Source organism: Penicillium daleae (genome assembly GCF_028827525.1).
Source record: "Penicillium daleae strain IBT 16125 chromosome Unknown utg000008l_segment0_segment0, whole genome shotgun sequence".
Taxonomy (NCBI): Eukaryota; Fungi; Ascomycota; class Eurotiomycetes; order Eurotiales; family Aspergillaceae; genus Penicillium; species Penicillium daleae.
Window position 1 is genome coordinate 2012296 of NW_026623156.1, and position 27696 is coordinate 2039991.

Genomic DNA, 27696 nt, shown 5'->3' on the forward strand with positions numbered 1-27696 from the left:
TCTTGTGGTGTTGTTTGCTTTTACAGAACCTCTCTTCCACCATGCCACCGAACAATAAGAAAAAGAAGAAGCCCGCGTCTAACCCAGCTCGAGGCTTCGCAACAGTCTCCGTGCCCTCGAAACCCAAACCCGAAAGCACAGCAGAGACCCCACCAACAACCGCAGTCGATTCCAAAGCCACACCTCAAAACGAACCACAAGTCCCGCGTGCTGAAGATTGCCCCGCGGGTGAAACAAGCACGGGCACGGGCGCGCGTAGGGCCGGTCCCTCATTACAGAACTATTCCCCGGAGGAACTCGAGAGGCATTTGGAGGAGGCAGAACTGCAGATTCTGGTTGATAAATATGCGGCAAAGTGCAAGAGTGATGCGGTACGCCAGGCGACCAAATTAGAGACTGAAAGACGGGTCCTTCGCCAGCAATCGGTGTCATTGAGTCTCCTCGAATGGCTTCCGACCGAGATTCAAGATCGAATTCTTGAATTGGCTGGTACTGAAGAGCATGACTATCTGATATCGAATGCGCGAGGTACTGGTGCGAAGCAGATAGGCTCTGAAGAGGAGCTATATGGGAAGCTCTGGACCTTGAAAGAGACCCTGCTCAAGCTCGGATTCTCGGCAGAGCGTACAGAAGAGGCACTGAAACATGTTCTTCTCTACTTCGCTGGCAATTCTACCAGCACCAGCCGTGAGGTAGCATGGAACCTAGACGAGGCACTGGAATGGCTGGCAATGCACAGTGATAAGAAGGACCTCCCACCATATACACACACAACGGCCCGTCCCCAAAAAGATGCGGATAGTGTCACTTCGTGGATGATCGGTAAGCCCATGACATTGATAGACTTTCCCTGAATGACAAGCGCTGACTCTGAACAGACTCGGAGCCATCAAGATCATCCACCCCCAAATCCCAGATTGAGAGCAAACAGGGGAAACCCAAGGCAGACTGGAAGGCTGCGAAAGTCGTTACCCCCGTGTCATATGACTCGGATAGCTCTATCGATCCAGACACTATGGTTCCCGAGTGGTTGGAGCTACAAACCAAGCTGTACAGCCTTCAGCCGGACTTGTTTGATCGCCCGGCAAAGGGAAAGAAGGGCCGTGGAGCTGCGGTTGGGCAATCAGACGACCCGGAAATAGCAAAGCTGCAGCGAAAAATTGCAAAGATCGAACGAGATGTGCTATTTGAGGCCCAAGAGGCGGAATTCATCTGGGGGGGGAGGCTTGACGAGCTCAGGAAGGACGCAGTATTCATGCGTCGCCCTGTAGATCGAAAAAAGCAGCCTCAGACTGCAGAAGAATCAGCAAAGGGTGCAATCAATGGGGGCTCTGATGTTGATAGTCTGCCAATGGACGAAATGGACGATGATGCTGCGGGCCTTCTTGGTGACATGTTTCAGGCTGAACCCGATGATGGGTCCATCTTGGGTCTGCCTCCTCCAGTGATCGAAGCTAAATTCACTATTCGGGACTTTGGGAAATCTACTGGGTTAAGCCCACGTAGAGTTTTGGAAGAGACATGCAAAGCAAGAGACTCATCATGCAAGGTTGTGTACCAAGATATCTCGTCTTCAAGCCACCAATGTCGAAAGGCAATTGAAGTGCGATGGTCTAAACCGCAAGACCCCCATTCCCACTGGCGGTCGATTCGGTCACGCATAAGTCAAACGCCGTCACGACCTTCCTCTCAATGGATACTCTTGTGACACCGACCCCACAGCAGGCTGAGGGATACATGTCGACACTCGCGCTCTTTATCTTGTTCCCTCAAAACTCCAAGGAAGGCAAAGCCTATCTGAGAATTCCTGCAGTCTGGCGAGATCTTTGGACTGAGTTCTCCAACCTGAAAAAGACCCAGGAAGATGAAATTGACAAAGCCACAGTCAAAGATCTCAAGCGCATGGTCGAAGAGAACCAGGGCACCTTCGAAGACGACGTCGTGTTGCTGGACAACTTCCGCAAGAGAAATGGCAATGCAAGCAAGCCGGGCAGTCCTTTGAGAGGACCTGCTCGAGGCGATTACTTTGGCCAGGTTGAGCAGCTGCGCGAAATTTGGGAGGCCAAAGCATCCACTCCAGCTTTCCATCGCATGATGCAAGGTCGGATGAACCTCCCAATCTGGAACTTCAAGGATGAAATCTTGAGTACTTTGGACACCCACCAGGCCATTATTATTTGCAGTGAGACTGGTAGTGGAAAGAGTACGCAGATTCCGTCTTACATCTTAGAACACGAGATGCTTCAGGACCGGCCTTGCAAGGTCTATGTGACAGAGCCTCGGCGAATTTCTGCAATTTCCCTGGCTCGGCGTGTTAGCGAGGAACTTGGAGAAAGCAAGAATGACGTGGGAAGTAACCGGTCTCTCATCGGTTTTGCTGTGAGATTGGAGAGTAAAATCAGCTCAGCTACTCGCCTAGTATATGCGTATGTGTCCACTACAATCCTTCGTTACGTATCATCCGTATCAAGAAACCGTACTGACACGACATAGGACCACTGGTGTGGTTGTCCGAATGCTCGAACGACCCGACGACTTCCAAGATATCACGCACGTCGTTTTGGATGAGGTCCATGAGAGAACAATTGACAGCGACTTCCTTTTGGTTGTCCTCCGAAGACTCATGCAGAAGCGTACAGATCTCAAGCTCATTCTTATGTCTGCAACTGTCGATGCTCAACGATTCTCTAATTATCTCGGTGGCGTCCCCGTGCTGAATATTCCTGGACGAACCTTCCCAGTGGAAATGAAGTACTTGGAAGACGCGGTGGAGATGACAAATTACCGTTTATCGGAGGATGATTCGAACATCTTGATCGATGATGACATGGATGAGATCTCCGACACCACTGGTGACAATACCGGCGGCTTGCCAGCTAGTCTTGAGGCTTACTCGAAGCAGACTAGGGAAACTGTTCTCAAATTTGACGAGTACCGCATGGACTACCAGCTGATCAAGAAACTGTTGTTGAATATTGCCACTGCTCCTGAGATGGAGCATTACAGCAAGGCAATTCTCGTCTTCATGCCCGGTTTGGCCGAGATTCGTCGTTTGAACGACGAAATCCTCTCCGAGCCGACTTTCCAGAGAGGCTGGATCGTGCATGCCCTACACTCTTCCATTTCCAGCGAGGACCAAGAGAAGGCCTTTGTCGTGCCCCCGGAAGGTTTCAGAAAGATTGTCATTGCCACAAACATTGCGGAAACTGGTATCACGATTCCTGATATTACAGCAGTCGTTGACACAGGGAAAGAGAAGATGATGCGCTTCGATGAAAGGCGACAGCTCTCACGCCTCGTCGAGTCGTTCATTTCTCGCGCCAACGCCAAGCAACGTCGTGGTCGAGCTGGACGTGTCCGGAACGGTATCTGCTTTCACTTGTTTACAAAGTACCGCCACGACAAATTGCTGGCTGAACAGCAGACGCCAGAAATGCTCCGCTTGTCTCTGCAAGATCTCGTGTTGCGCGTTAAGATCTGCAAGTTGGGAGAGGTGGAGCAGACGCTTAACGAGGCATTGGATGCGCCGTCTTCCAAGAACATTCGTCGTGCCATTGATTCTCTCAAGGAAGTCAAGGCACTCACAAGCAACGAGAGTTTGACACCATTGGGATCGCAACTTGCCAAACTTCCACTAGACGTCTTCCTAGGCAAGTTGATCATCCACGGTGCATTCTTCAAATGTCTGGACGCAGCCGTCAGCATCGCTGCCATCCTGTCCTCAAAGTCGCCCTTTGTCAACACTATGGGCTCCAACTCGCAGCGTGATGCTGCCCGAAACTCGTTCCAGAGAGGTAAGTACTGACTATTTATTCTGTCTTTTGTTTGATGACACTAACCCATTCCAGGGAACTCGGACCTATTGACTGTCTACAACGCTTATTGCTGCTGGAAGCGCGCCAGGAGCACGCCCGGCATGAGCGAGTTCTCTTTCTGCCGGAAGAACTTCCTCAGCCCGCAGACGCTTCTCAGTATCGAAGATATTAAGATGCAACTGGTAGTCTCAGTCGCAGATGCAGGCCTCATCACTCTCGATGGTGTCCAGAAAACCGCTCTGAACAGGTAAACTTGTTGGCCCCTATCCCGTTATCTTTGAAGCATACTCATCGACTACAGGGCGCGGTCTACGAATCGAAATCGCCAATTTTTCACTATTCCCGAGCAACACGACCTCAACAGCGCCAATGACACGGCGATCAACTCCGTTGTTGCCTGGAGTTTCTATCCGAAGCTCCTCAGCCGCGAGGGTAAGGGCTGGCGCAGTGTCGCAAACAATCAGGCCGTCAGTTTGCATCCGACCTCCATCAATAAGCACGCCGATCCGGCGATCAAGTGGCTCTCATACTACCACATCATGCAAGCACGGAACCGGAATCTAAACGCGCACGAGACGAGTGCAGTAGACGATTTTGCGATCGCTTTGCTGTGTGGAGAGGCCGAGTTCAAGGTAAGAGATCTCGCTGTCACCATAGTAATTGACCTTACTTCTATTCTCTTTCACCTTCTGTTCACTTTTCCTTCGTCAAATCTATAAGGTTATCGTCCTAACTCTTATTGTGTTTCTAGTTGTACTCTGGTGTGATCTCCATTGACTCTAACCGCGTCCGCTTTGCAACACATACTTGGAAGTCCATGCTGGCCCTGAAGATCCTAAATTCCCGTCTACGCGACCTCCTCGCGTCTACCTTCCGCAACCCACATAAGCCGCTGTCTTATAAGCAACAGCAGTGGCTAGATATCTGGCAGCAAATCTTTACGCTTGCAGGCAAGAAGTAGAGCCCAAGGGAATCAAACAGCGTGTACAACCTCATCTGTGTTTCTTTGCTTCTGCTAGGCTTGTTTCTGCCTTATATATTGATTCTTGCATTTTTTTTCCCGTATATTTGGAACGGACATGGGAGGAACATAGCAAGGCTGGCGGTGGTCAAGCCAGCTTCAAGACCCTGAGGATTTGGAATCAGAAAGGGCAATGATAGATGTGACATGATTTAAGTGCTTATAGATGGACATAGACGGGTGGCTTGGAATGGGTATACCCTGGACAGAAATGGATGGGATCTGGGTATAGTGAGATTGGCTTAGGTAGTACAGTGATTCAGACATAGAAAAAGTGCATTCTGATAGACTCCCCTTACTCGGCTTAAGACTTAAGGTGTCTCCTGAGCGTACCTTCTTCGATTCATTACGACTATAGTGAATCTGTGTCTCAATATTTACTTTCTCAATGACTGGGGGTTCTATTTTTCGGTTCTCTGGTTGTATCCACAGGAGGGCACAACACAAATATAGGTATAATCAAGGAAGTCGAATGACTTGTAGCGTAGAACAGGTCCAGCACAACCTTACTTTTCCATCTGACAGAAGCTCCTGACCTTCCTACGATACCCAACTAGTCATCAACTGATGAAGCGTCAATATAACCTTCAGTTTGGCTCGGCATCACAGCATTATATCCCGTCTGACAACGTGCATGCTTCCAACTGCTGAGCGAGGTTGACGAAACAGGCTCTACCCTGATCTGTCTCTGCAAAGACCAGCCCAAGCATGATGATTCTTGTCTGTCACAGCAGGGTCAGGCCACTCGGTGCATAATGTCGGCGGGTTACTGTACAATCTATCCAGGTACATGTTTTATCTGATCTATTTCCGGTCTGCGATTCGACGTCGCGGCAACTTGGCAGGCAACCGCCTCGCACGAGGTTGTATCTGCCAGGCACAGCCGAAAGGTCAGCACCACGACGCAGCCTTCTAGAAAGCTGCTGCAAACCGCATCTTTCTGCACAGCTCTGTACGGTGCTCTGTGCTTCGTTCCTGGCGCCGAATGGTGCTGGCACGTACCCGCTGCGAGTTGGCCAGTGCATTATCTCCGGTCAAGAATGGGAGAAACAAAACATCAACCAGGACAATATTCTAGCTGGAATAAACAGAGAATCAGAGTTGGAAAATCCATTCGATTAGCGACATTTGATACTAGCTGTTCTACCCCTACCTCCCAATTCTCTCCCCGCCCCGTCTTCTATTTCCCTCGGGGAACTTCGCAACTTCAACATTACTCGCAATGCACAATGAAACTCAATGCAGGCGGGCTTGGAACTCCCAACAGCACCCGGATGCGTATCAAGGGGGACGCAGGGTGTAGACATGGTCAGATCACCTTGGGGAGGCTGGGAGAACCCTGCACCTCTAAACCATCGCAACCTTCTACGAACCAACTTTCTGGAGACTGGAAACCAAAAGCCGAGAACCCTCCGATCCAACAACGGTACCCCACACCATCCCTAGCTACAGATTCAGATTCAGATACAAACACAAAATGTCCTTCTTGAGACATTCCCCGAAGACAACAAAATCTGAAACCAGCGGTGAGTCCACCGCTCAAGCATCCATTCCCAGGACCTAACCTAACATCCCCAACGCACGCGCGACACGTCGTAGTCCTGACGCTCTGGGCCCCCGCCAAAACAACCCCATGCATATGGAAAGCGCCAAAAACCACTTTTCTAAGAAGGAGCACCACCGAACCAGGAGTGCCTAGGTAAGCTTCGAGAATGTGGCGAGGCGAGGCCCACGCGGGCAGAGGATGATGGGCGTGCCCGTGCATGATCCTGTCTACTGTACTCTATGCACTCCATACATGGTGCAGAACACACAGCGTAGCATACTGTTACTACTAATGCTATACCTTGTACCTTGTACCATGCGCCCTGCTTGTTGGCTGCAGGATAGAGTCTGCACATTCTTCGATCGGCCGGGGAAGAAAAGCAAAAGCGAGAAAGAGAGGGAAAAGGAAAAGTGGACGGTTCCAATGGGTGATTGTGGATGAGTTAACAAGAGACGGTGAAGCAGGATCGTGCGTTGGATGTGAAGAAGAAGCTCGTTGGGATGTCCGAGATTCTGCACGAGGATGGAGAGATGGTGCTAGAGCTAGGTACAGATACCTTTGGATATGGGGTACTTGCCAGATGAAACCGTATATCTTTCATGTAGTTCTTTGATCTATTGTATGTCCTCATATCAGGAATCAGGCTCCAGGGATTGGCCTGGGGCTTCGAGTAGATACAACTATCCACCAACTCGTGGAACCTCCATGGCCGTGGCAATTATATGGCAATTATATTAATTTCTTTTTCTACCTGAAGTTAACAATATTTCAGTACCAGAATGATCAAAGTCACCATCAGACTGATAACCACAATCATAGTTTACCCGGTCATACAATATAAATCTAAATTTAATAGCAAATCTAGGAATGGTCATAGTTACTCCGCCCGGAGTAGTAGTTTCGGGTCGGGGCACAGGGCAAAAATGTCGTACATCTAGCTGTTCGCCTGGGTCTTATCGTCGTGGCTCCGCTGACGTCGCTGATCGCCTGTGGTTTCAGCTGGTTACAGCGCTAACAGAGTAAAGTTAGCACTAAACGGGAGGACTGAGTACTCTAAGGTTATCGTGGCCGAACCGACCACGGCTCGCCAGAAGAGGTGAATGGCTGATTTCAATCTCGTCTAGGATGATGCTGGTATGTGATTCACGAATACGGATGAGGAGTGACATGTTACGTGACTCCTAGAGTTGGTTTTGCGCCGCAATGTACATAGAACCGTTTTAGGTGGTTCTCTCCAGAACCAGTAGATGGAGAACAACGTGCAACGATCTATCCGAATCCCATCCTTCCACGTAAATTTGGCTTTCAACGGTCATTCTCGAGGAAATGAAAAATAGCCATCTCAACGACGGCCGAATCGAGTCCAGCCTCGAAACTAGGAGATAAGAGCCATGATTGACTGGGTATTTCCACTGTTCTTAAATCCGAATCTGATGCTCTTTATGGACCAGGAACGAAAATGAGCCTGGCAAGACGAGTCAGACAAATCAGTGCCCAGCATTCCGTCATGAATAATTGCAAGTGATCGCACACTAAATTCGTTCCTTCCCCACTCAGTTAGCTCCCTGGCTATCTACGACTCTCCACGTCTCGAATGAAGGGTGGTTATTCTGGAAATCACAGACGAGCCTGAACAATTTCCCCGTTTAGGGCACGAGATCAGCCAGATCAGACCCAGACCCAGACATCCCCGATCATCAACCGTTGTCAGCTCCACACTCAGAGACATCATTTGCCCTGTGCCACGTCTGCACGCAAGGGGTTAGAAGAAAAAAAGGTGGAAAGTAGGAGGATGGAGGAAGGAAGAGGGGGGGGGGGCCAACTGGCGGTGAATTCCATCACGATCTAGCCCACCAAACCGGCCAACCCACTCAACCCGCCTAATCCACTTAACGAACCTGCTCAGTTACCCTGGCTAACCCGCTAGTCGACTAGCTTGGCGGAGCGCTACGTGGTGCAGGCCACCGCCAGTCATCCTCCGGTCGGATCGTCGATCGGCGGGCGCCTACAGCAAACTGCAGCGACTCGGCCTCCGCACTGGCCATAAGTACTTAGCGTGATCACACCTTCGCCCCATCCAGACTGGAGGATATCAGACGGAAATGCCTCTTTCTTCCTCGCACAAGGGGGGATTTCCATGAGAGGAGGAGGGGAGACCTCGCTGGCCCTCTTCTTTTCACGGCGATTCGTCGGGTTGTTTTGTTCGACTTGTTCGCCTCTTTCGCCTGGAAGAACGAATGATTCAGATTAAACCTAACTTAAAGCTTATCAGACAATTTCTTTACTACTGTACGATACTACCTGTAGTAACTAATGCTACGGTACAGTATAATGTCATGGTGATCAGGGATCCGTCATCGTCTTGAGGCCGAGCCCAAGCGACGGAGATCCATCCACGGAGATCCACGGAGCCGTTCCAAGTACGGAGTACAGCAAGTAGATGTCACTTTGATTCTCCTCTGTTATTCCAGTCTCAAACTACAGTACCACTCAACGATTTACGTCTCGCACTTCCATTCCCCCTCATTCGCACCGGAGAACACTCCGTAGTGGGCATGGTCTGCGATTTTGGTGCCCGTGAGCCACGGCGCTAGAGGGTGCAAAGGCAAGATGAACGTGCAGTCGATCTTCTCACGGGACAATGCAATGCGAGGTTAAATCGGGGGTCGCACGGCCCCGGGCTCCAGCGGCTGGGCTGCTTCATCGAGCCCAGATCCTTGGCTGCGTGGTGCGTTGCCATTCGTGATGGTGTGCTGCTGTGCTGGTGTGGCGCGAATATGTTTCGTCAGTTGCCTTTTTTTAGATTCCTTTTTATTTGAGCTTTCTTGTATTTGGTTTGAGAAATATTGATATTCTTATTGGACACGTTGTGTAATGAGACGGATAAGGACCTATTGAGAGGCTGTCAGACCAGTAACGCAAATATATATATCATTATTACATAGTAATAATTGAATCAATGTTTGGAGGCTTGGCTGTCGGACGGGAGATTTCCAGGTATGTTGGGTAAAGCGTATTCGATGCTTATAGACCGAAGCAAATTAGAATGAATGGAGAAGATAGATTTATTTTGCAGTGTGTTTTGTGTATACAAAACAAGCATGGGGTCTGGCGTTGAGGTATACCGAACTGAGTTTGAGTACTTCTGTATATCCACGGGCCATCGGGGAGATATTCCGGGGTCCGACCTCTACGATTTCACGGCTCTCTTCACTATTGTAGTCAAGTAGCTAGTTCCCCCATCCGTACTACGTATACACCAGAGCAACTCCTGACCGAACCCTCGTTACGGGATAAATCTCACCTAAACCTCCACATTATGGAGTACTGCTAGCCCAAGGCTCGAGCCCTCTACGCTGGACCTCAGGCTAGCCCCCAAAGTCAAGCGCATCATGACCACCCAACTCAATCCCCTGTAATTTCCTCCGCCCTTAACCCACATCGTTTAGCCTAGGGCGAATCACCCGTCTGTACAACACATCGCCCGAATTCGATGCCCGGGGATCCCTGCCACGAAATCCTTGACTCTATTTCTCATTCATGTCTTGTCCCACGCAAAAGTCCTGTTGTCCCACCTACCCCTCCTCGATCCCCTCTTATCCGTCCTAGGCAGAGACTGACTAGGTGCCCACTGCCGACGCGAAGAGGGGGTTGATATGAGATGGGGAGAAGAGCTCTAGGCGGAAAGGAAATGATGAGAGAACTAAGGGTATATCGACGTTTCTTTATGCTCCATCGTCTATGCATAGTCTAGAGTATGCGCAGCATAGAAGTAGAAAGATACTTCACACATAATTATGCACGGAAATACCTGCGTACAAGAGTGTACTGCGATTCGACCTTGACGCAACACCCATGATTACATGCTGTAACATGAACATAGTCTTCTTACCTGCTTAAAGCTACAGTAGCCACTTCCCCCAATCCCCTAGTACAGTACAACCGGTCAACGGGTTGTCGATGTTAATCTTGCATGCTGCACATTGCACAATCTCTACATACAGTAGTCATACCATGTCTCCGGACCCGGGCGCGTTGGTATGTGCACCGGAGCTACGGCCTTGCAGGACCCCCCGTCCCCGAATCTCCGTGCCCTCATCGCAAGCTTGGCCGGGGAGGCAGGTCTGCACGGACTGAAGTCCACCCCCGAGCTGCAGGGCAATTTGGTCGCTGCAAGGTACGGACGAAACCCGTCGATCGTCGTATGATAAGAATAGTATCGCTGGAGTTAAGTACAATAGCGTGCAAATTGTTTAGCTAGGGAGATGAAGCTGCATTGGAAGTTCATCATCCAGTACTGTATCCACAGGGATGATACAGTAGGATTGACAAGCCAAACCCCCTCTCCAAGCAAGTACAGACCAGTCACTTTGATGATCGAATTTCTCCCCCGTTCTCTACAGTAGCTGGACATAATTACCCCGTTAATTTTCAATAATAGATAATAGTTGAGAGAAAATAATGAGTAGTATCGAACAGTAAATCAAAATTAAACACCCCTTCCAACTATTCTCCCCAACACCTACGCGAACGGCCGATCAGCCCCGACATGCGTGATAAGTATGTACTCCGTAGATAGCGTCACTCACCCCGTCAACCCGCGCCGGACCGTGACGATCAATGCCAAAGCTTGGGACCCATCGAGCCAGTAAACCCAGTTAGAGCACGACGAGCCTGGACCATGCCACGGCCACGCAACCACAGACTAAACATTGAATACTGGGCTAAGCCCTTAGCGGTCCCAGTTCCGGCTCTAGTCCGCCGTAGCCCTTGCTGTTTCTTCATGATTTAAAGGGCTATTCAGCGGTACGGACGGCCGGTTGATACATCATGTCCGGAGATTCGTAGAGGGCCCCCATTTTAGGGCTGGTGAGGAGAATTGGATTCGTGGATTTGGTATGTAATTGGTTTTCCGAGATCAGATACTATCCTGTTTGGATCGGAGTGGAGAAGGAGTGAAAGAAGAGGGGGAAAATCAAAAGAAAACAAAGATGTTACAGATTGAGCTGGGGCCGATAGGATTCGCAAATTTAGACAAGGGACAGGGGTATGGAAGAGGTAGATCATGGAGATTTTGCAGAGAAGGCACTTGGCCCGAGCTTGGACGATCGATTGAGGATTGACGGCGGGCGGAGAACGGAACATATCCGTTCAATGTGAACAATGGACGTAGCAGTCACTCGCGAGCGGTGTATCCTCGGTGCACATCATTGTTTACGGGCTAAGTTATCCATGGTTGCTCTCCTACTATCCCATGAAAGGCAATTGCTAAACCTACGGCAGGCCTCGAATTGTTCTCAGTGTCCTCCGTACTCGTACGGAGTAGAGATTCTGAATTTCTTATGCCCTTCCGAGGCCCCCGACTAGCTCGTCCGTTAGCGCCTTCTGCAAGTATGTTGGGGCGCCTTAGTGTCCGAGCTAGGTGCATGAATCAGTCATCAGTCATCCATCCTTCAAGAAAGATGAGAGGAGAAAAGAGAAATTCGATTGGAGGTTGGAGAAGAGACGAGGTTGGGCGCGAAGAACCAAACAAAAACGCAAGCCAGCCGTTCCTAGCGCTAACTCCACGCCCAGCCTCCGCGGCAGGCCCGCTGGTGAAGCCGTGATTCGATTGCGGTTCACTTGATGGCTGATTTTGTGTTTTCTAATTTCCTTCTTTTTGTCCATTCAATGTATCCTGTGCCGACATTCTAAGGAATTACGAGGTACTCCGTAGGGTAATACGCCGTAGAATGAATGGTAAATATTTCCACCAACCATGCTAGCAAGATCCACTCAATCTAATAATGCTTACTTCCTCAACGACGTCCTAGCATAGGACTGGTCAATTCTGGGCGGATCCTTCGGTGTGACGGTCCTTCTACCACTACTGCAGCGGGTTAGTCTGTAGGCGAGTGGGTTACTAGACTTGGCCTTTGCTTTTTGGCCCCATTCACCCGTGCCAAACTATCCACTCATCCCCCTCGCTCTTTGTTCTTTGTGAAATTTGACTTTTTCCCGCTTTTTCTTTTTCTTTTCTTTGCCTCCCCCTACTGTACGCTGTATGCGCAGCGGGTATCGGGCCGTCGATAGCGAGCTGCGGGCAGGGATCTGGAAGCAGCCCCCAGGCTTTTCGTGAGGATGTTAGTTCACTAACTAGCGTACCTGCTTTGAAGACTTGCCCGTTGCAGATGACTTTGTCTGCAGCCCTTCAACTTCTAGGCATATGATAGGAGCGGGCAGTGGTTCTCTTTTCCCTCTCATCCCGAACAGAAGCTTCGTCTGGTAGCTCTGAGCTAGCCCTGGCCAGGGAGGGGGGACCCATTCTTTCGCACTTTCTTGCATAAGTAGAATTCGGCGATGATTTCTTCCAGGCGGGAGTTTGCTGCCTCCCCGTTTCTTCCCGATCGCTCAGTGGGTGGATGGCGTACCCTTCTCAGGTCTCAGGCATGTCCACACTCTACGGTGGTTAGTCTATTCGCTTGACCCCATGCTAACGGCAAACCTGGTCAATCCCCTCAACGGCATACCCTACCCACGTCCTCTCCCCCATGTCTCGCTTCTGGCCGAAATCAACCCCCCTCCCTCCGACAGGGTCTGTGTGGTCAGCTTAACGCCACGACGAGGAGCGTAACCCACCGGAGGCAAATCGGGGACGGAGCAGGGGAGAATCGGGAAATTCATCCATTAATCCGCGGCCATGTTCCTTGGGAGGGGCACATGTTACTCTGGACAGGGAAGGGCAATAATGAGTAGAGAATGTCGCCGTTTTCGTAGTTAGTCCCGCTTCCTTGCCAGGGCGACAAGAATATCCAGAGAAAAAGAGAAAAGCTACAATTCGTCAGACATAATTTGTAAGTTTGTTACAACTATGTTAACTACACAGGTCCACTAGAGGGGGAGAACAAAAGCAACGCATAGCCAAGATAGGACCGCCATACGAAGTGAAAAGATTTGGAATACACTCCTGTGTACGGAGTAGTGTGTACACAATAGTCCTCTTTACTATAGTTCATACATACGTCGACGTCGAAGCAAATTCAATTCCATGCCCCTGTCAACTTTGACATCTGTCAACCTTGTTCGCGACAGCGCGACTATCGAGATTCGTCACCTCCCTCCATCCCTTTCTTCCGCTTCCAAGAGCATAGCATCATTCATCTCCACCTCGATTGGTGCGTTTAACTCGATTCAATTTGAGAATGATTTGGTCCGTCTCCCACCGCTCTCCCGCCTCACCAGGCCTCCTACGCTCGATGCAAGGGGGGTTGTCTTTCTGGATCAATGGGATCAAAAAGAAACAGGCGGTGTATACAAGGTGAAGTAGTAAGCTACGAAATACAGCCTCTCTTACTCAGTCCCCCCTCGTTGCCAGCGATGTTTTACGGCCTGCGTCAACCGAGATCCCCTTGCTGGGTGATTAACCGCGCTAGACAAGGTTGCGAGACTTAACCTCCGTTGTCGAAAAAAAAAAGACTCGTCGTGATCATCGCTGGTGTTGATGTTGGCTGGGGGTAGCCACGGGGAACTGTATACGAGATAGTCAACCCTGCACCAGATTGACCTAGTCAGCAATTTACCATGTTCGTCTCTAACCAAGCATAGAAGATCCTCATCAACGTCATGGGAGGGAATTATGGAGTGCATATTCCGGAGCTCTACGGAGTAATCTTCGGCCCATTACCACACGGTCGGCCGCGATCGCACAAGCCAATCGCCATCGAATTCTATTTCTAGGCCTAGTCTCATATAACCTAGAATCTACAGTATATACTTGTACTTTGTACGGAGTAATTGACGATTGACACTCAACCAGCGAGATGGACATCGCCGGAGATAAAAGCAAAATCCAAAAAAGAAGAGAACATCAACGGAACCCCCTCCCAAGCAAAAGACACTATCTTGCCCATCCATTTCGATCCAGGCGGGCTGGTCTTCAACCGACCCTTTTGGTAAACGCCCAAGTGTGGAACTGGCAGGGATCCCAAGAGAACAGACCCTTGATCGACTCAAGCCACCCGGTGCGTGGTGCCTTCTGAGCCACTGATTCCCCCCTCTCCTCTTTTGCCATCCCTTGGGTGTGACGCGCCCGTGACTCTCGGACCGCCTTATCGGTGGACAGCTTTGTGGGTTGTGGGCTGTTGAAGTGGTCTTTTTTCCCTTTCATGCCCTTGAGGATTGATTTGTTTTCCGTGGACAACAGTAAACGGTGAATCTATTGGATCGGGATGACTGGGTAAGCGGGAAATACTGCCCTTCCGAGTACTAGCAATCTAGCACAGGGGAACGGAAATAACGAACTTACACTCCATCGTCACAGTAGCTACTGAGCAGGCTCATTTGATTGGTAGTATTCACGAGGCGCTCCTAAAGCTCAGGCCACGAAGGGCCGGCGCCCTGTGCCTAGGCTCTCGGTGTCCATAGCCATTACTGTACGGAGTACGGAGAGTGTAGCCAGTGACCCAGCCGGCGACCCACAGAGTAACTAACTGTAACTAATCAGAAAACACCCACCACCACAACGATACCTACCCCCTCTCGTCATCGGCTATAGCCGTGTTGGATGTAATTTCCACCCCCGGGCTTAACGATCGACGGGCCGCGCTCTGCGTTTCCGAGGTCGACCCAAGATATCGCGGAGCGTGGGCGATCGGTCGTGGAAAAAAAGGAATTGTTCGTTATCTGTATTGCAGCTCTTGCTGGATAGGGACGTGATACATCATACAGAGACAGAGTTTGAGTGAGATGTGGTGGTTACGGTATATCGGGGACTATTGTACGTCTTCCGAACGGACGTTGATAAGATGACTGACTATTGTATTCTGAATTTGTAATTGATGAGTGGGGGGTCTTTTTTTCCTTCTGGGGTTGGGACTTGGACTGGGGCTACTGGAGGAATACAGTAAAATTGATTTTCTCAACAGGAATCTTGACGGGAGTCCGTGTACCTGTTCGAGATCTCGGGCGTTAGTGCCGTTAGTGGCAGGAGTGGGTGGGCTCGGTGCTGGCCAGCCTGGGGCCCTCGCTCTCGGACGAGCTGTGATGAGTATCTGTGGTGGAGTTGAGGGGAGAGTTGTTTCTTGTGTTGTTCTCCTGGTCAATTTGGGAATTGAATTTGTATTCCCTTGATTGCTTCGATTAATTGGGTACTTTGCAAGTGACTATCATAACTACTGTATACAGTATCATCCTTCTATCTAAACATCACGGTTGTACAGTATATTGTAGTCTTGAATGTGCCCTGCTAATGGATCTCCCGGTCTTGCACTAAGCGCAGATGAAACCCCCGGCCGTAATCGACCGTGCAGCCGCCGGGCTCTGCAGGCACTATGTCTTGCACGGGGGGCCCCGTCGATCGCGAGTCTCGACTCTGGGACTCCATCCTCATTGTTGAGTAATCTTTTTACGGTGCCCAGTCAAGTATTATTTAAGATAGTCTAGTATGTATAGTAACTATGGACTGTATAGTCACTATAGTGTCTATTCCGTAGTGTATACGGTATAGGCTGTTGTTGTTGTTGTTGTTGTTCCCCCCGTTCTTACTTGGTGGGCATCCCTGGTTCACGGCGGGACCCGCGCTCGTGGAGAGGCCGTCAACCATGGCTCATCCCTTCCGGAGGAAACATCCCCGATGGTCGACCACTGAGTATACAGTCGTACATTGTTGATACAGGAGTTTGGGAGTATGGGATATAGATGGGCTGGAATGGCCTCATCTGTCTTGGGCATATACAATTGAAGGAGATAGTGCTTATATTGCCACCCCATAATGTATGCTCTATATGCAGTATTATGCGTCTACTTTGTTTACTCTCTATGGTCGTCTGTATCCGCTGGACTCTTCTTCTCCTGCCAGTCTACCTATCACACGCTGATCTTCTTGTCTCTTGTGTCTCTTGGGTATCACTGGCCTCTGTATGCTGTATTTCGTACAGTATTCTTCTTCCAGTGCGTGGCGGTAGGGATCAGAACTCCACCCGATCCCAGCGGGCCTATCCCGGGCGATCAGCGTTGTGCTTGTCACACAGACCAGGATCTCCTCAGCTCGGTGGATCCCCCTCTTTTTCTCTTTTTCTCGCTCTCGTCGTGGATGTCCCTGCATTTTTTTCTTTTTCTTTTTCTTTTTCTTTTTGGTTCTTTCTTTTCTGAATGATTTTTGATTTTCTGCTTTTGTTTTTCTTCATTCTTTTCTTTTCTTTTTTATGGATTTTCTATGAATTGTCGTCCGTGTCTGTCCACTCCCAAGAGTCCTGTCCCCCAGTCATGATTGGCACTCCAGTATTTAGCTATAGGTAATTATCCTACGTATATGTAAGTCCTGATGAAGTATTTCCCTCTATTAATCCGGCGCTATTTTAATTCACTGATTTTCGTACCCTCGTCCCGCTAGTCTCCTCCGTCTTCTTCGATCCCTGCCCGTCCTTGCTTGGTGGCGGTTGACTCGATCTCGTCCCCTCCGGACTGGACTTTTCGTGGATGGCCCCCCTCGGCTCCACCCGATGCTCGTTCGGCGGAAACCTCAGGATACCTCCTCCTCCTCCGTACAGCCCCAGCATTTAGCAGCCCTCCCAGCCACCTTACGACCAGCTCTGACTTTCTTTCTTTTCCCAGCTTTTTCCCTACCTCACCTTTCCTCCCCCCCCCCACCCCACATTCCTCTTAGTCATCCCAGTCACCTGCTTTCCCAAACCTCCACTGATCGCCTTTCCCGTCCTGCGGCTCTGATGCGTGCCTCGCCCAACTGATCTCTCTCTCTCTCTTCTTCTTCCTCCCAACTCACTTTCCTCCTCCTCTCCTCCTCCTCCACCCACCCCCTCCCCCCTTGGGTCATCTCAAACCTCAAACCTGCAGACGGGGATGCGTTTGCTGCACGCCAGCCTCTTTCTGTAAAATCTTTCATTTCGTCTGGCCCCCTCCTCCCTTCCGCACTGCGGCCTTATTTGACTTCGGCTGTCCGCAACTTGCATGAACTCACATCCGCCTTTTCATGTTTGTCACGACCGTTCATGAGATTGATGCCTTGTCTGTTCTTTGATTGTTGATTGCTGAGAATCCTTCTGCCCCTCTTCTCTGCTGTCTACGATCTGCTCTGCTTCTGTTGTCTTCCCCCTCAAAAGCGTCGTCTATTGATCCATCCATCCTCCCCGAGTCCCGACTCTTTTGCTGCCTTGCCCGCATCTGCGACTACCCAACGAGCTGATAGCATCTGCACTCCCATCTCCTCCACCCCCACAACCCAACAGGAAAGAGAAGCTTCCAAAACCTGGTGGTGAATTGGAATTTACCTTCAGGCTTCCCTGCTATCAAACCCATTCCATTCTCTCGGACGCAGTGCAACCTTTGCGACCGGCTGTTCTCTTTGTTCAACCAGGTCTCTTGAAACGGCTTGCGGGACCATCCCCACCGTCACTCCGGTCCGAACAGCCTTACCTCCTCCCAACCTCCCACCTCAAGCCCAAGCGCTTTTGATCTCCCTACCTCTCTCTCTACAGTGACCCCCGTGAAACCGAAAAGCTGGAGCTGCCATCGATCTCGCAGGTCCATACCCGCGGCCCTGCTGATACCCCCTGGTACAACCACCACGCGGCCGAACGACCGCTGTTGTCGGGCGATAAGCTCCCCGCGCTCAGCCTCCCGACCGCCCCCCAGGCCCCGACCCGCACGCACCCATCCTCATTCTACCCCGACGTGCCTGGTTCGACCTCCAGTTCCAGCGCCCGATCAAGTCTGTCTGGTGCTTCTGCGGTCCAGGAGCCCCGGAGCCCCCCGCCTCCTGCAGATCTGGGACAAGGTCGGCTTTCGCTGGACTCTGAGTACGCTATTGCTCCGATCGACGGCTTTTATCCCAGTCCGACCTCGCTCGGCAGCATGAACCACACTCAGCCGTACATGGACGTTCATTCCCATCTGTCCTCTGCCCAGCCATACGCTCCACAGGCTGCGACCGCCGGCACTATGTCCCACTATCCATACCAGCACCAGCCACCCGTCTTGCAACCAGCCTCCAGCTATGCCCCGGCGCCTTATCAGCAATACGCCTACCACAATGGCGTGACATCGCCGCCAACCGGCCATGCGCCGCCGGCGAGCTCCATGGGTGCACAAATGCCCGCGCAGTTGTTGCCACTTCCTCAAGGTGAGATGTCCAGGTCAAATGACAATCTTTTGCTTCGTACGAGCTGGGCTAATTGCTGTCAATCAGTGAGCCCAGTGAGCAACCATCCCGGAGGAGCCGCTTCTGGATATGGGAACAGCACCGGATCGCCATTGCAAGGGTACGTATATGACCCGACGGGCCAGATTGCGCCTCCTGGAGCGAAGCCACGGGTTACCGCAACCTTGTGGGAGGATGAGGGCAGTCTCTGCTATCAGGTAGAGGCCAAGGGCGTATGCGTGGCTCGGAGAGAGGGTATGTTTATTGCTGCAACCCCATCAGTGGTGAAATAATCCCGTGTGAAGAGGATCTCTGTCTAACAAGATGAATCTTGCAGATAACCATATGATCAACGGGACCAAGCTCCTTAACGTGGCTGGTATGACTCGTGGTCGTCGTGACGGTATTTTGAAGAGCGAGAAGCTGCGCCATGTGGTGAAGATTGGTCCGATGCACCTGAAGGGCGTCTGGTAAGTCTTTTGTACTGGTAAAACCCCAAGGATATTTGAACTAACCAGCCCACCAGGATTCCATTTGAGCGTGCTCTGGAGTTCGCCAACAAGGAGAAGATCACTGATCTTTTGTATCCGCTGTTTGTGCACAATATTGGCGGGCTGTTGTACCACCCTGCCAACCAGAACCGGACCAACGTAGTTGTGCAAGAATCGCAGCACCGGCGTCTGGAAGGCCTTCCCTCGGGCCCTCAGCGCACCACCCCAACGGCGCCCCAGCACTCGAGCTTGCAGCACCCAGCCATGCACACTCCCATGTCTTCTCACATGTCCCAGCCTTCCTCTATGGGAGGTGGTCCTCGTCCTGGTCTCGATCGTGCCAACACATTTCCTACTCCCCCAGCCAGTGCGTCCAGCCTCATTGGGGTGACCAATCAAGGTAGTTCGTATGAATGGGGTGGCCAGGTACCGCACACGCAGCCCTTGTCCATCGATACTGCCCTGAGCAACCAGCGCTCCATGCCCACGACGCCCGCCACGACCCCGCCAGGCAACAACCTCCAAGGCATGCCCCCGTATCAGGCTCAATCCGGTTATGACAGCAAGCCATACTATTCCGCCGCGCCGCAGACCCATTCACAGTACGCTCCGCAGACGCCCATGACGCAGTCCGGAATCTCGACCTACGGCCAATCCCTTCCCACGATGAACTACCTGAAGAACGAGATGGCTCCTCCGACAGGTCGGGCTCCTGAGACCGAAGCTTCTGATCTGAAGTCTGACCGATATTCCCAGAGCAATGGGTCAGATCGCTACTCGCAGAGCAATGCTCCCGGTGATGCGGTACAGGAGCATGAGCCAGAGTACCTGCAGGACCAGGGGTCTGCCTACAACAACCGTGGCTCCTACACGTACACCACCAATCCCTCGGTGGGCTCCATCAATGGCGAGCATTCTCAGTTGACGCCCGAGATGACCGGATCTCCGCAGCAGAACGGTTCGGGCCGCATGACACCGCGCACCAGCATTAGTGGGCCGGGTACGCACTGGGCCTCGGGATATAACACACCCCCTCGCCCCACAGCCGCCACGACGTTGTACAATGCTGTGAGTGACACTCGCAGCACACCTGCGAACGGTGCCTCAGACCCTTACTCCATGGCGTCAACCACGACACCCGTCTACTCGACCACCATCAACGGCAACATGGGTTCGGGCAACAAGCGCATGCGCGAGGACGATGATGTTCTACGAACGGACAGTGGCAACGAGTATGAGAGCAAGCGCCGCAAGACTATCACCGACGCCACGCTTGGCGGTCCCATCTTGCAGCCCATGAAAACCAGCGGGGTGATGGCTCGCCGCCGATGAACATCACCCCCGGATCCACCTTTCTCATCACTTGCGTCATTGGGGAAGACACTTTTCACGAACTTAATCACGCCAACTAACAATTTCTCTCACCTCTGGATGGAGTTTTGATTTCCTCTTTGTTTTGATGATAGACGCGGCACCGTGGTGTGGAATGATCCTCCGTGTCGCGGACTCTGGGAACGCTCGACATGACCTGCTTTCTTTGATTCAGTTTAAGCATTGCGTTGAATTTTACATCTTATCTTGCGCCTGTCTCGATGAAACAGAGACTACACTCGGTCTTTTTTTATTCTCGCAATCGAACTAGGGGATCCACTCATAGAGTTGATGGCACTGGCCGTTCCGTGACTCTGTTTCTCCAGGTTTCGATCAAGCCGAGTGCCCTTTCGATTATGTTTTATGTCTTTGGCCAGGTTGGACTGAACTGGATCTTTGGATACCCCATCCATTATGCAACATCCCTTCTCCACTACCATCTCTTCCGCAACGCAAATTGATGACATGGGAAACGGGCGGATGGCATGACCCAAGCTGATTCGACAGGCGGTGGAGAAGAGCATTCTCACCCTCGTCTTTCTCTTTCGTCCCCGCCTACCCTCCCCGTTCCCCACTTATGACCATAATGACACGAATCTCATATAACGAATTTTCTATGTCCACACTTCTTGCTCATTCATGACCGGGAATTGCCAAATTCCACTTTTCGACTTCCGCATGTCTCGAGTTACTGGGTTCTTGGAGACACTCGAGAGCGAATTGTTGGCCATTGGAAATTTTTGCGACGTTTCCGTTCTTTTTTTCTTTGTTGGGCAAAAGGGTTTTTTTTTGTTTCCTTTTTTCCTTCTTACTCATCTTATGATTACCTTTTTTTTTTTTTACTGGGCATTTTGGATTTTCCGGGTGATTCTTGGGTTTTAGCCTGGTTTGTGTCTGTATCAATTTCTACTTAGGGCTATGTCCTTGCAGTTCGGAGCTGCAGTCATATTCTTTAGCAACGGAATTTGTTCCAGACGGGTTCTGCGCTTGGATTTTGGGCGCGGCCCTGGGCTATTATTTTGTTTTTCTTCCTTTTTCCTTTTCCTTTTCTCTTCTGCCTTCTTTCTGTTTTTAGAGAGATGACATGACGGTAATGAATGATCATGAATATGAAATCTTGCAGTCCGCGGTTTTGTCTTTGAAATTTCTGGGGGTTTCAGCTTTAAATGACTCGGTTCGTCTGTTCTTCGTTAACATGGCCGGGATGTAGTGCATGGCAATATACGACACTATTTATGTCCTGTTGGCTCTTGGCTCAATGCTCTGCCTGTCTGACTTCGCTGTCACTCGGCCTGTAGATTGATGTAGCTCCATGGCAATAGAATAAATAGCTTTACTATAATTCAGACACCGCCACCCGCCTTCTGTGCTACCATCAACCGCGTAGTTTCTTAACTTTGCTATTTTGTCATATCGCTTCCTTTAACAGCGACTTGTAACCGATGACCTCTCCCGCGTGCCCACGGTTTGAACGGGCCGCCTAAATACCACTCTAAGGAACCAGTGTAGCCTGCCTGCCTGCTTTCCACGCCCTGACCTACATAATCAAAACAAACAGGTCTAACCAATAATTTCTCTTGTATACACTATTCCGGAACGCCCAGTGAGTGAAGTACCCAGTTCACCCCTTCACAAGCCTCGCATACCACCCCATAAAGTCGCCGGACAGGTATAAGGCCATGAGACAACTGAGCTATAAATGCTTGTTCGTATGCCAAGGAACGCCTTGATGGGTGGCCTCGCGTAGTATCGTCCACTGGGGATCTGATATTCAGGTGGCTTTGGTATAGGTGGCCTGAATTGATCGGGGTGTTTGGAATTTTTGTGATGCTGGAGAACTTTAGAGATGGACAGTGGAGGAAGAGATAGGGTTACGGTTATTATGGGTATTGGTCATGATATTAAGAAGGTAAGATGGAATTGTAGATTATATTTGGTGCAATACTAGGTAGGGCGTGAGCTGGAAAGAAAGCTTGTGCGGTCTTTCTCCTTCTTGCAAAAAGAGGTTATTGGATAAGACATCAGGCATGATCAGGATCAGGCCCCGTTTCAAAAGAAACTGTTGCTGTCGGACTATAGCTTCTAAAAGATCAACCAAAGTTCACTACGGTAGTTGCATCCCTGATCCAAGTCCACGCTGGAAGCCTAACCCTTACAGCCGTTGAACTCTCTCTCTCAGAGGTCCTTAAAACCCCGTCCTCCCTCGAAGATCTACCACCCATCACCAACAATCCCAGTCCCAATCACACTCTTAAACCCAGTCTCAATTACCATCATACATCTATCCTCGTTCTAAAACCACCAAAAATGCAACTAACTCACCTCCTCGCCACCGCAATCACCCTCACCACCGCCTCAGCCTCCACCGTCCCCCCAACAAACAACAAATGGGCCCAGCTCCGCCTCTTCGGCAGTCCTGGCTGCGAAGCGAACAATCTGCTTGAAATGGGCGTGTACGGGTACCAGAAGAATCAGTGTCAGAATATTGCGCAGTATGGGACTATTGAGGCTGTGAATATTACTTCGATATTTGATGAGTGTGAATGTAAGTAAGCCCCGAGTCTGAATCTCCCGGTTTTGAAGGAGTGCCTGTCTGGCTGGCTGTCTGGCTGGCTGTGACTATGATCTATGATTGTGATTGTATTCGTGATGTGGTGTATAATGACTGACTGGCTGACTATGGTAGTGTATCTGTATGAGGATGCGGGATGTAGTGTTGAGAAGAGGATTGGGATTAGTGGGTGTGTGGATGGGGCGGGGCCGTATGGAGGTCTTATTTTGTCTTGCCTTGTTTGAGGAGGGTTATGAGGTTGTGAGATTGGGGCTTTTAGATTGTATTTCAGATTCTAGAGATGTATTCGAATGAGTTTTGTCTTTTAGGACTTCGTTTCTTGTTGGGGTTTGCTCAAAGTCTTTGGCTGAAGATTTGTCCATGGAGGCTCAATTCAGCTAATATCTGAAATCTGGTGACGTTTTTTCTGTTTTCTTGGGTAGTATTTGAAGTACCAAGCGTACATAATGTAGTTCAAGATCCTTCTCGTGCAACAGTGACACTTAAGACGGTCGACTTCAGTGTCTACTCTGCACGGCCCCTTATTCTGGCAGCAACCGATGGACTCGTTTTTGCTGAGCAGCACCCAAACTCGACTCGCAAGATTTGCTTCAAGGAGATTCCTTTCCGGCATTTTCCCTTCAATGAAAGATAGATCTCTAAATTGAATTATGGTTATCTCTGACACGTTTGGTGCTAGTGACACGGGACTAAGAATAAAACGAAGATTTGGACGCTGCGGGCCCAGGATGTGCACTAGGTGATTCCGTATAAGCGAGCCCTCTACTTCCTTGGGAGGAAATGTTGGACAAATATCACATTCTCTTCTAAAGGCTCTCCCCCAAACCGGAATGGCACCCGAAGAGGCCAAACATGTAACATTTGGCTCATCAAAGTTGACGATCTTAACTTCTCCAGAATACGAGTTCTTATGCCAAGATAGCCGCAATACGAGCACTAACTTGGCCAAGACCCGTACTCACGCCATATTTAGTTCAGATTCACGCCGAGTAGGATACAAAATCTCCCCCTGGTTTACCCTCGCACGTGGGTGAGATGGCCATCGTGTATGGACTGCGAAGAAGAATGAGCTTCAGCTTAAATATCGAGCTGAGATGCACAATGAAGAGCAAAATGACACTCTTCGTCAATTATTCACAGACTTGTCGCGTGAGTAGTTGACAATATGCGTATTCTTCAAGCACTCCTTCTATTTGGGGTCGCGTTCGTGCCCATGACTGTCGCAGTAGTGGATGATCCAGCCAAGGATGCAACGCCCTATCACGATGAATTCCCTCTTTTCCGCAGCGCCAATATGAATTCTCCCGACAAGCTAGCCAGTGGTGTTGGCTTCCATTCCTTCCGTATTCCAGCGGTTGTTCGCACTGCTACCGGTAGAATTCTCGCTTTTGCAGAGGGACGTCGACATGATAATCGAGATTTCGGCGATATCAACCTTGTATACAAGCGCACCAAGACCGCCACAAATAATGGTGCCAGCGCCGCTGACTGGGAGACCTTGCGCGAGGTCGTTGGTAGTGGCGATGGTACTTGGGGCAATCCCACGCCCGTCGTGGATGGTACAACGATCTACCTGTTTTTGTCCTGGAACAATGGCAGCTACAGTCAAAAGGGGAACGACGTGCTACCAGATAAATCCATCACGAAGAAAATCGATAAGACCTGGTATGGTCGTCGACATTTATTCCTTACAACCAGCGTCGATGATGGCAACACATGGTCGAAACCCGAGGACTTGACGACTACATTGACCCCTGAAAACTGGTCTTGGGATGCTGTCGGACCGGGCAATGGAATTCAACTCGATTCTGGAGAGCTTGTCATTCCTGCCATGGGCCGGAACATCGTTGGTCGTGGCACGGCAGGCAATCGGACTTGGTCACTGCAGCTTCTGAGTGGTGCTGGAGCTGAAGGCACTATCTGCCAGACGCCAGATGGGAAACTATACCGGAATGACCGAGCAAGCTCTGCAGGTCATCGTATTGTTGCAAGAGGCAGTCTCGATGGGGGGTTCAGTTCATTCACTTCAGACGAAGGGTTACCGGACCCGGCATGCGAGGGCTCCGTGTTGAAGTATAATTCGGATGCACCGGCGAGGACGATTTTCCTCAACTCGGCTTCCACTACTAGCAGACGTGCAATGAGAGTCCGCATTAGTTACGACAATGACGCTGCTAAATTTGACTATGGACGCAAACTTTCCGACGCTCCTGTCAGTTCGGCTGGGTACGAGGGTGGATACTCCAGCATGACGAAGACAGCTGACTACAAGATTGGGGCATTGGTTGAAAGTGACTTCTTCAATGATGGGACTGGGAGTGGGTCGTATAGGTGTATCTTCTGGCGGAGATTCAATCTGTCATGGATTTTGAATGGCCCGGACAATTAGGGTGCTGGTAACTGGAATTGAGATCGTGTTGCTAAGAACGGTCGAAAGAGTTGGTTGTTAAATGATATCAATCAAAGTTTTATGCTTCTACACATTGAGTGATTTTTCTACAAAGTAGACTGTCATTCTCTAACCTTGGGACTATCTCTTTGGAAAATAACATAGATAGGGAATAGTCACAAGGACCCGATGCTTGCTGAACTTGACTACTTGATGGCTTTGAAAGCATATAGATTCTGAACAAGGTATCTAAGGATACGAGATTAAGAGCATTCATAGCAAGTAGCACAGTTATACTACCAAAATTAGAAAGGACAAAAATGAAACTTGAGAATTCAAGTTGCTTAGTCGAGGGTCAGCATACGGTTGAGTACTTCGGTAAGTAACAGCTCAGGGCACCCACTTAGCCTGTGTTCCGGAAGCCGCTCGCATTTTTTTGATGAGATGGAAGTGTTGATTACCATTAAAATGTTACAATCTCGGGATCTAGCGATTATTATCATTGATTCCCATGGCTACAAATCCATGGGTTGAAAGAAAAGCCTCAGAATATTATCACGATTATTTCTCGATGCCACGAAGACTAACTTGGCCCCACAGTAATACCAGAAACGCCGGCATAAAGCCGGTTACATTGTTAGTGAAGGGAGTCGTTGCCTCAGAAGTGAGAATTGTATCTGCCAGTGGGCCACCATGTTCACGAGACTCAGGCCAGAAATGCACTTCAACAACAATACAGGATTTACTCTGCCTTCAGTGGGGCTTAGATTCTGTCTTGAGTGGGGCTGGCTTAAGCCCAGGCTCAGGTCAAAAAGTCAAAGAGTACATTCGAATATCATCTCAGCTTAGGGCGCTTGGGAGAAAAGAGAAGGTACGGAGAATCGGATCACCATATTGGATGTTGGGCTTTCTCTTTCTGTATTTGTCCCTTTTGATCGATAATTTACTCAGCGAAAAGGAGAGGTAATTACACTCCTTGTGTGGGCCTCCGCGCTACAATTGCGCCTCCCGTCTCGATCTACCGTTGAGGATCCACTATTAGGGATCTCCAGGTCCCCCAGCAATATTAGCCCACGGCATCTTGTCACACCAGTCTCATTCAGAAGTATCTTCAAACGAATTTGAGCGCGTCTAATCTTATAGATTATCTCAAATACTTCTTGCTGTAAACCATTGGTCAGAAATGACGTTAAAGTTCAGCGGCTTTGCGAAGACCCTCACACATTTATGTTCGCCAATCCTCCCTTCGCATATCTGACATGTGTCAGATTATTCTGTTCTTAGTTGACGTCAATGCTTCCATATCCGATCCTACCCCGCTTGATCTAAGTTTATGGGAAATTGTACGGAGCTCTATGCCCCGTCTTTGTTGTCCACTCTCTTGCGCTGCATCGTACATACTTATACCCACCTTGCCAGTTCTAGCCGAGCCTACCAGAAGTTCACAAGTATGATTTAGCAGGCCCAATTTCTGGAAACGCCTTTGAGAAGTTGTGATATGACGATTGGTATGGAAAAGATAACCATACTCGAGTAGTGATATACCAGTTTACTGCGACAAGTGCCTGCTGATTAGATCACGAGTTTATGAGGAAGGTTCAGCGAAGATTTATCAGATCATGACGTTACGAGATGAGATTATGTATTGAGTACCATACAGTATGAGACTGACCTTACTTGTACAGACACGGAGGGATGCCATGAGCCAATTATTTCGATAGCTCACAACTATCCACAGCACGCTGACATGCGGGATTCTTCATTATCACCAATGATGTAGATAGCTTTGACCCTAGAAACACGTGACGAAGCCACTGTATGAACTCTAGTGGCCAACAGTGTCAAGTATTAACCAAGTCTCAATTCTATCTTTACTCGGCGTGGGTGCATTCAAAGTAAGCGAGAAACCTGTCATAATGGGGGTCTATCGATTCGTATCGAAGGGCCACTGAACAAGTGAACCAAAATACCATCCAAAGAAGGTCAAAAATAAAAGATAGCAGTGCAGTGTCTATTTATGTGACCAGAGAACTATAGTTTGCCAAGTTGAGTATTCTCACGATGTCTACTGTTCCCCGCCCCCGCGGAGTCGGAGAGTCTCGGGAACAATCATCCACCGACTATGGGTCCACCGACATCATCGATCGTCAAGGATATCCATTTGCGGTGCACCCTGGTGTATGCGCCCTCGACCCCGCATCACGCCATATACAGTGGAACCAATGTAAGACAGAATACCATTACATGCAGCTGTGGCTTCTGTGGCCCTGTCGCCCGTGCTTTGCGAGGCGCCCCACATCAGGATGGGAGGGGGTAAAGAAGATGTGCTTGGACGGCTCGAGACTACGTAGACTGCGT

General features: G+C 50.0%; 5 protein-coding genes across 5 annotated transcripts; all 5 read left to right on the plus strand.

The window, feature by feature from the left end:
- Positions 1–41: 41 nt before the first annotated feature.
- On the plus strand, positions 42–4776 carry N7458_009326 (putative ATP dependent RNA helicase; the record flags this gene model as incomplete). The annotated part of the gene is made up of 7 exons (XM_056912708.1): positions 42–822; positions 879–1491; positions 1626–2426; positions 2494–3794; positions 3849–4062; positions 4117–4447; positions 4567–4776. 7 exons carry the CDS (start codon positions 42–44, stop codon positions 4774–4776), a joined length of 4251 nt encoding a protein of 1416 aa, XP_056761557.1.
- Positions 4777–17348: 12572 nt separating this feature from the next.
- Positions 17349–20338, plus strand: N7458_009327 (KilA-N domain-containing protein; the record flags this gene model as incomplete). The annotated part of the gene is made up of 5 exons (XM_056912709.1): positions 17349–17383; positions 17854–18497; positions 18564–18770; positions 18853–18985; positions 19042–20338. 5 exons carry the CDS (start codon positions 17349–17351, stop codon positions 20336–20338), a joined length of 2316 nt encoding a protein of 771 aa, XP_056761558.1.
- Positions 20339–22684: 2346 nt separating this feature from the next.
- N7458_009328 (uncharacterized protein) lies at positions 22685–22930 on the plus strand (the record flags this gene model as incomplete). The annotated part of the gene is made up of 1 exon (XM_056912710.1): positions 22685–22930. One exon carries the CDS (start codon positions 22685–22687, stop codon positions 22928–22930), a length of 246 nt encoding a protein of 81 aa, XP_056761559.1.
- Positions 22931–24114: 1184 nt separating this feature from the next.
- On the plus strand, positions 24115–25338 carry N7458_009329 (putative extracellular sialidase/neuraminidase; the record flags this gene model as incomplete). Its single annotated transcript, XM_056912711.1, has 1 exon — positions 24115–25338. The coding sequence occupies one exon, from the start codon at positions 24115–24117 to the stop codon at positions 25336–25338; it is 1224 nt and encodes a 407-aa protein (XP_056761560.1).
- A 2061-nt stretch (positions 25339–27399) lies between these two features.
- Positions 27400–27689, plus strand: N7458_009330 (uncharacterized protein; the record flags this gene model as incomplete). Its single annotated transcript, XM_056912712.1, has 2 exons — positions 27400–27562; positions 27589–27689. The coding sequence occupies 2 exons, from the start codon at positions 27400–27402 to the stop codon at positions 27687–27689; spliced, it is 264 nt and encodes an 87-aa protein (XP_056761561.1).
- Between the last annotated feature and the right edge of the window lie 7 nt (positions 27690–27696).